The 7,500-nt window shown below is 39.8% G+C and overlaps 2 protein-coding genes across 2 annotated transcripts in view; one reads left to right on the top strand and one right to left on the bottom strand.

The window, feature by feature from the left end:
* Positions 1-4,771, top strand: part of LOC113800197 (type I iodothyronine deiodinase) — a 5,555-nt gene extending 784 nt beyond the window's left edge. Inside the window, exons 2-4 of the mRNA XM_027350922.2 lie at positions 1,990-2,102; positions 3,788-3,974; positions 4,141-4,771. Of these exons, the coding sequence (XP_027206723.1) occupies positions 1,990-2,102; positions 3,788-3,974; positions 4,141-4,191 (351 nt within the window). The 3' untranslated portion in view covers positions 4,192-4,771. The remainder of the gene's footprint in view (positions 1-1,989; positions 2,103-3,787; positions 3,975-4,140) is intronic.
* A 640-nt stretch (positions 4,772-5,411) lies between these two features.
* LOC113800196 (type I iodothyronine deiodinase-like) overlaps positions 5,412-7,500 on the bottom strand; it is a 10,245-nt gene continuing 8,156 nt past the window's right edge. The window contains exons 3-4 of the mRNA XM_027350921.2: positions 6,583-6,769; positions 5,412-6,174 (exon numbers count right to left, since the gene is read on the bottom strand). Of these exons, the coding sequence (XP_027206722.2) occupies positions 6,124-6,174; positions 6,583-6,769 (238 nt within the window). The 3' untranslated portion in view covers positions 5,412-6,123. The remainder of the gene's footprint in view (positions 6,175-6,582; positions 6,770-7,500) is intronic.

The raw sequence follows: 7,500 nt of genomic DNA, 5'->3' as shown, positions 1-7,500 counted from the left end.
CGATCTTTGCCCTCCGAACCAGACTACGTGGCATTTATTGGTATTGAATTCCATTTTCCATTTACAACTCAATGTGAATAAGTTAACGATGTCACTTTGGAGGCATTGGCATGAGACGTCTGTTATCCTTTTTATATCTTCGCGTCATCTGCAATCGTATCAAGATAACTACCCTAAATCATTGACGAAAATAGTGAACATAATCGGCGCAATACCGATCCTTGAGGCACTCCGCTGGTTACTCGTCGCCATGTAGAATGTTTTCCTCTAATTACTGTGGTCATCTGTCTTTCATCCGTGCGAGTAATTACCCTTTCACTCCACCTAGGTGCTCTAATTTCCATAGTAGTCGTCTGTGAGACACCTTATCAAGAACCTTTTTAAAGTCCAAGTACACACAATCCACTCAAACATCTCTTTCTTGTAATATGTCAGATTATCATAAAAACGGGAGATTTGTAACACATGACCTTCCTTCTCTAAAACCAAATTGCTTATTTTATACCATTTCGTGTTTTTCAAGTATTTCAGCTCATTGTTTCCTTATTATCCTTTATTGCAGCTTGCATACTACACTAGTTAACGAAACTGGTCCTAAAATTTTGTGGGTTTTGTTTGTCGCCGCTCTTGTATAAGGGTGTAACAATAGCGAGTTTCCAACTTTTTGGTAGTTTACCTTGTTTCAATAAATTTTTGGAATAACAATAAAGGAGTACATAGTACTTCAGCACATTCCCTGTGAACCCAGTTAGAAATTTCATTTGGTCCCTCTGCTTTGGTCTTGTGTAATCTTTTAGTAGGTCTTTTACTTCATTCTTTTTGAGGGTGACATGTTCGATGTTCTTTGCGTTTGTATGGGCATTTACCATAACAAAGTATGGATCCTGAACAAACACTGACTGAAATTTATTTTTGGATTTCACACATTTCTTCCTCCTTAGAATAAATAATGCTATTGTCTTTGTTGGCGCTAATTTTAACTCTACTCTTAGTTTTACTATATATATAGTTAAATAAGAGTTTTGGTTGACGTACATTGCATTTGTCATTGAACCATTTTGGGCCATTTCTTGCTTCAATTTTGAATTTTGATATGATTTTTTTCCACTCCTTTTTATAGGTCTCACAAAGTTTTGAATACTGAACATCGAGGTTCTCGACGCCCAGAAGCGTTTCCCAGTTAATGCTATCAAATAAATCTTTAAGGCTTCTATAATCACCTCTTGTAATTGTACTTTTCCTTTTTTGCTTACGATGCTTTTTTCTTGTAATAGACAGTATTTTAGTTTAATCACTACATGGTCGTTTTTTCCTAAAGGAGGACAGTGCTCGATATACAGATAAATTGGCTATGAATGATAAAATCGTATTGTGGTGAAATTATTATCGTTGCCGCTTCCTCTCCTACACTCATAGTGTCGCATTAAAGAGCAAGCTGATGTGGACTAGATTCCTATTGACGAAAGTTGCTAGTATTCACTTAAATATATCATGCATTTGAATACAACACAATGGCGATACTTCTACCACTGGAAGGTTGAGTCACGATCAGAAGTCATTTAATGAATTGAAGCTTCGAATCTGTCATAACCTATACAAAAAGTGTGGCATTAAGCGGATGTTCAAAGCTGAATTCAAAACATGTTTTACAAGAGTTTTAACTGCAACTGTAAATCTGGTTATCGGCCTGGTCTTAACTACCCTAGCTTCCATTCACCTGTCCTTACCTGCCTCTCCTTTCTCTCTTTTATAATCCCTCCTTTCCGCTTCCTCTTCAAATCTGAAGATGAAATCCAGGAGGATTTCGAAACTGTTTTAATCCATTGTGCAATGTGGATTTTTCTACTTTATATATGTTTCTCTCTCTCTCTCTCTCCAAATATATATATATATATATATATATATATATATATATATATATATATATATATATATATGCATGCATTCTTTATCACGGCAGTTCAGAATTATTTTCTTACGCTCGGTCAGATAACAGCGGAATACTCGAGTGCGGCAGACTTCATTTTGATCTACATTTCGGAGGCGCATCCCACCGACGGCTGGGCCATCGAAGGAAACGTTTTTCAGGTCGCTAACCATAAGTAAGTCCTTTTCTAATAGTCTAACTTTAAGGGCTGGGAGATTAGGTACAGGCTTGTCTGGTTGGCCGATCAGTCATAGTCAAGATTTTATCTATATTCTAGTTCTTTAAGTTTCAGTTCCCACTACAGTTCCTTTTTTTGTGCATATTACGGTAATTTTCTATATTACGTCCGCATGACCGATATCGACGATTTTGGTATCGTTGGATTCCTCTCACTCTATACAATGCTAACCCCCCAGCGACAAACTTGGTCCCGATTGCGGGGGCGACGATGTCGGAGCGGCGGACGTAATATAGAAAATTACCTTAATAATTTAACATCACAGTGAAAATAATCATAGTTATTCACATGACTTTCCATTGCAGGGGGCTGTGCCCCCTGCAACCCCCCTGGGGGGGGGGGCTACCGCCCCCCAACCCCCGCCGAGGAAACAAAACCTCCACCACGTATTCACGGCAGGATAGAGCGCACACGAACTAGATGCGGAGCCGATAACCTACAATAACCTAGGATTTTTAAGGGACTAACCTGATTTATTAATGCCGCTAATTACTAGGGAGGGTGCTCCTTTGCCGCAAAATGTGAAGGAGGCAGAAACTCGACCAGTCGGTGAAGGTCGCTGCGCTCAGGCCCAGCTCGTGCCGCATGAGCCGGAACGTGAACCTCTCCCGGACGAAGAAGATCACGAAGATCAGCAGGGTCTCAACATCGAGGCGAGATTCCGCAAAGAAAGAGCCCACGAACATCGAAACAGACCAGTCACACCTCTGCCTCTTCTGCTTCCTGACCGCCACGGCCCTATCACACCTGAATCTTTTCTTCTTCAGGTCCAGGCGTGATGGCTGCCCGCACCTACCGCAATCTTTCTCACGACGAAGGAGGCCGTGGCGGAAGCACATATCTAGCATTTTTTCCTGGCTAGTGGCAATCTCGCGCAGAAAATCCGTCTCGGAGTACGAGCACCCTCCACACTCGGCCATCGCGGCGACTATGACTGACTTCTGAACGCGACGGTTATTTCGGTTAGGAATACGAATGTCGTTATTCCAGAGGAAGGGAAACTCGACTTTGAGGCCATCGGTGTAACATCGAAAAAGGCGCAAAACCCGCCGACGAGGGCGGGCCACCGTGTTCATCCTGATTATACTACAATCGTCTCTATATACAATGCTGACTATAATAAGGTTAATATGCTGATTCAGTGAGAATCTTAGGAGGTAATACGCCCCCTGCTCCGACATCGACGATGATTGTGTAACGCTCTAGCCTGCCGTGAATACGTGGTGGAGGTTTTGTTTCCTCGGCGGGGGTTGGGGGGCGGCAGCCCCCCCAGGGGGGGTCGCAGGGGGCGCAGCCCCCTGCAATGGAAAGTTATGTGAATAACCATGGTTATTTTCACTGTGCGTTATATTATTAGTGCTATTTAATCCCGCATTTTCCCTGGAACCTTTCATACCCTCCCCTGCTATCGGGGCCAAGTTTGTCGCTAACGGGAGGTTTCCGCGCAATAAAAACTATATATTTGCAATGTGGAGAGTGAGAGGAATCCAACGATACCAAAATCGTCGATATCGGTCATGCGGACGTAATATAGAAAATTACCCATATTACCTTTAAACTCCAGATGCTTTCATATCCCAAGACAAATTAAATGAGGTATATACCAGCGTGTTATCTTACAGGAACATGGAAGAGCGGAAGGCAGCAGCGAAACAGATGTTGCAGATGGAGCCTCAAGACTGTCCAGTTTTCCTAGACAAACTTGATAACGCAGCGAACAGGCGTTTTGCTGCTCTTCCCGAGAGACTTTATATCGTTAACAGAGGCACCGTAGTGTACAAGGGCGGCCAGGGACCTTTCGACTACAGCGTGAGTAGACACAGCGTCATTTAAAGCTTATATGCGTAATAGATTAGTATGATGAATGGAAATGTGAAACAGAGGATAATATAGAATTACGTAAATACACTTGTACACATATTAGTACTTGTCAATATGTACATACTACGTACTCATTAAAATTATATTTTGATAGCTGGAAGAAGTAGAAGACTGGCTGAAGACGCATCAGGAGAGAACTGAATAAGAAACCAGAATGAAATAAAACTGAAAATGCGACGGAAATGATGATTTTCTTAGCTCCGTCACATTTTCACCCGTGTATAATCACAGTATTTGTATATTTAAACAACAATTTTTAAGAAATGCTTAGCTCATTGCCAATTTATTTTGATATAAAAAATCGCCATCTCTATTTCGTGATGAATATCTATGAATATGAATATCGTGATGATTAAAACATTTGCAACTGTCTGAAGCATTAGTGAGCAAGTGACACGGTCCCTAAAGTATGTACCAAGATGAATGCTGATGGAGTGGCATCATGTTACTAGCTTCACTAATCGGCCGCCTGTGTGTGTGTCATGATAAACTGATAGAACTTTTACTAAAAGACGTAGAAACACCTCACTGATCTGGAGTTCAAGATATCTGCATGATAGTTGAGCCACAAAGGGAAATAACCAGGGCACTTCTTGATGTTTACTCCAATCCTGTATTCGAGATCAGTCCAGTGTTACTTGTTCTTATGACGTAGGATGTATACATTTGGAACACACACACAATTTAATGTGTATGTTAAACTGGATAATAAAGGTAAGAATAAACAATAGTTTTTCTTCGGAATCTCTGATGAAGATATGATTATAAAAGTGAACCCATTTCTGTGAAAGAACAAAGAACAGGTAATATTAATATCATACAGCGCTCTTCTCAATGTAATTAAAAGGGGAAACGATCATAGACATATTTCAACACAATCAAACTACAAATTACAAAATACAACAATAGAAGAAAAACAGAAAATGAAATCCCTCTTATAGAAAAAGTAAGAATGTAGCCAGAGAGGGATTTTTTCCAGCCTCGCGCTCCCTCGGATGGTGTACCCGGATTATTGGATGCTGTTCTGGCAAGTCCTCCGAGCTGCAATAGAATCGTTTACACTCGAAAATTGAATTTCCTGCTCTTCTATGCCTGGCAGAATAATATCAGGCTTATATCCTATTTCTTTTAGAAAAGTTTTCCCCCGTACTTTTCCACAATAAGGGGTCATCCTTTTCTTATAATTTTCAGAAGCGTACACTGTGGGAGGAGGGGGGGGGGGGTTATAATCTCTGGCGTACGCTTTTTAGAATAGAAAAATGATCCGGATTAAATTGGGAGATCCTGCAGAACTCATCATTTTATCTCTTATCTGTGTTCACTTTTGAGGAGGAAGGAAGAGTTTTGGAGAAAAAACGAATAATATGCGTTTTTCAAATTTTAATGCTGGCCTACATAATACCCTTTTTCTGTTCCATACAATTAGAAAACTCAAAATACCACCCCGGTTAATGCTTTAAGGTATATACAGTAACAATATTACTTTTACCAATGTAATTATTCTAAACTATACTTTTATCTTCATTTATGATCTGCCAATACGTAAATAATTTGTAAATGTATATACAGCAATTTACATCTACTTGTTTCTTAGTATATCAATTTCCCTTAATGTTCGTACAAACTCAGTTATCCTCACCACCAATTTCCCGCGAGTAATGTCTGTGGTACATATTGTTCACAAAATCAGTCCATTCCTATGTTGTTTTCGTTAAATATTCATGTATTCTTTATGCTTGTGAATTGTAAGCGTTAAAGACCAGAGTTCGAAGAGAGTCAGGAGCAGCATACCACGAGTTCATCAGTGCTTATCTTGGCTGTTTACCTTTCCGACAAACACGTCATATAGGTGGTACCCTGACCTGACTCAAAAACTCCATGCTTTATCGGTTTCTCAGATATGATGTATTTGCATTGACATATATGCACAAATTCAAATTGTAATTTTGCAGTGGCATAGGCGATTTGACTGATTTCCACGCCATAGCAATAGAAATCCACTTTGAGAACAATCAGTAAAGGGTCGTAATAATTCTTCCAAAGATTCTTCGCAGACATCCACTCAGTTTATCCTTGTCTACTCTCGCTTTTCCGTGTATGCCTTTAACCAGTCCCCAACTTTATGCACCTGTGAAAGTCAACAGTAGATATAGTTATGCCAGAAGACTATTATATAAAAGCAAAGTGCCTCGTATGTGTAGCACACCGATACTCTTAACGCTAATGAAAAATAAATATGCATTTCAGAGAATACTCTTTAAGCAACGTTAACAAAAGATAATTTTGAAACCTGACTGCATATAAAATATATCACAAAGCAGTATTGCAATAAAGTATTATGCTCTTATAATAAAAGATGTTCTTTTGTGTATATAGTCCCCTGATTATTCACTGAAAACATTCTTGTAATGCATGGTAATATTGTCTGAGAATTAAAATCTAAACTCTCGGTATCTGCATAATTAAATTTTCACATTCACAGATACTATACAGCCCTGTCTTAATTGAAGATAAAAGATATTGCTCGACCACTAACTTTATAGAACAAGGGCCCTTGGTCGCCCTTGAAGACGATGGATCCTCCGTGCACAATGTAGAGTCGCTCGGGCAGAGCAGCGTAGGCCTTGTTGGCTGCGTCGTCCAACCTGTCCAGGAGAACCGGGCAGTCGACGGGCTCCAAGGTGACCATCCGCCGCGCTGCTTCCTCGCGCTCTTTCATGTTTCTGCGAAAGACGTTTGGCGTTTTAACTCGAATTTGGGGGTAAGCAGCTGTCGGTTGTAACTGATCGTATATAGGGAAGAACGACCATTAATTGGCAAGAAAGCGATCAAATCCCGATGCCAAATTAGTTCTTTATCCTATATCAATAAATTCTTCACAATTACCAAAACGTAAAATTCCAAATTTCACATCTTTTGATCAGCGTAATTCTGCATTTCATATATTGTTTAATTTCTGTATGATTTAAGTCGGGTTAACGTCCGGCATTACATTAATACATCCCTTTCGCCCTTCGAGTCAACCCGTAGGTTACGTTGTACATATATATATATATATATATATATATATATATATATATATATATATATATATATATGTGTGTGTGTGTGTGTGTGTGTGTGTGTGTGTGTGTGTGTGTGTGTGTGTCTGTGTGTGCATATATATATATATATATATATATATATATATATATATATATATATATATATATATATATATATTTACACCCACACCCACGACCATATATATGTACACACACACACACACACACACACACACACACACACACACACCCCCACATACATACACACACACACACACACACTCACGCTCACACTCTCTCACATCCCCCCCCCACACACACACGTACACACGTACACACACACACACACACACATACACACACACACACACATACACACACACACACGTACACACACACACACACACACA

This window comes from Penaeus vannamei, chromosome 9 (genome assembly GCF_042767895.1).
Source record: "Penaeus vannamei isolate JL-2024 chromosome 9, ASM4276789v1, whole genome shotgun sequence".
In the NCBI taxonomy this organism is placed as follows: domain Eukaryota; kingdom Metazoa; phylum Arthropoda; class Malacostraca; order Decapoda; family Penaeidae; genus Penaeus; species Penaeus vannamei.
The sequence above is the reverse complement of the archived record's forward strand: the minus strand, read 5'-3'. Positions and strand labels throughout refer to the sequence as shown.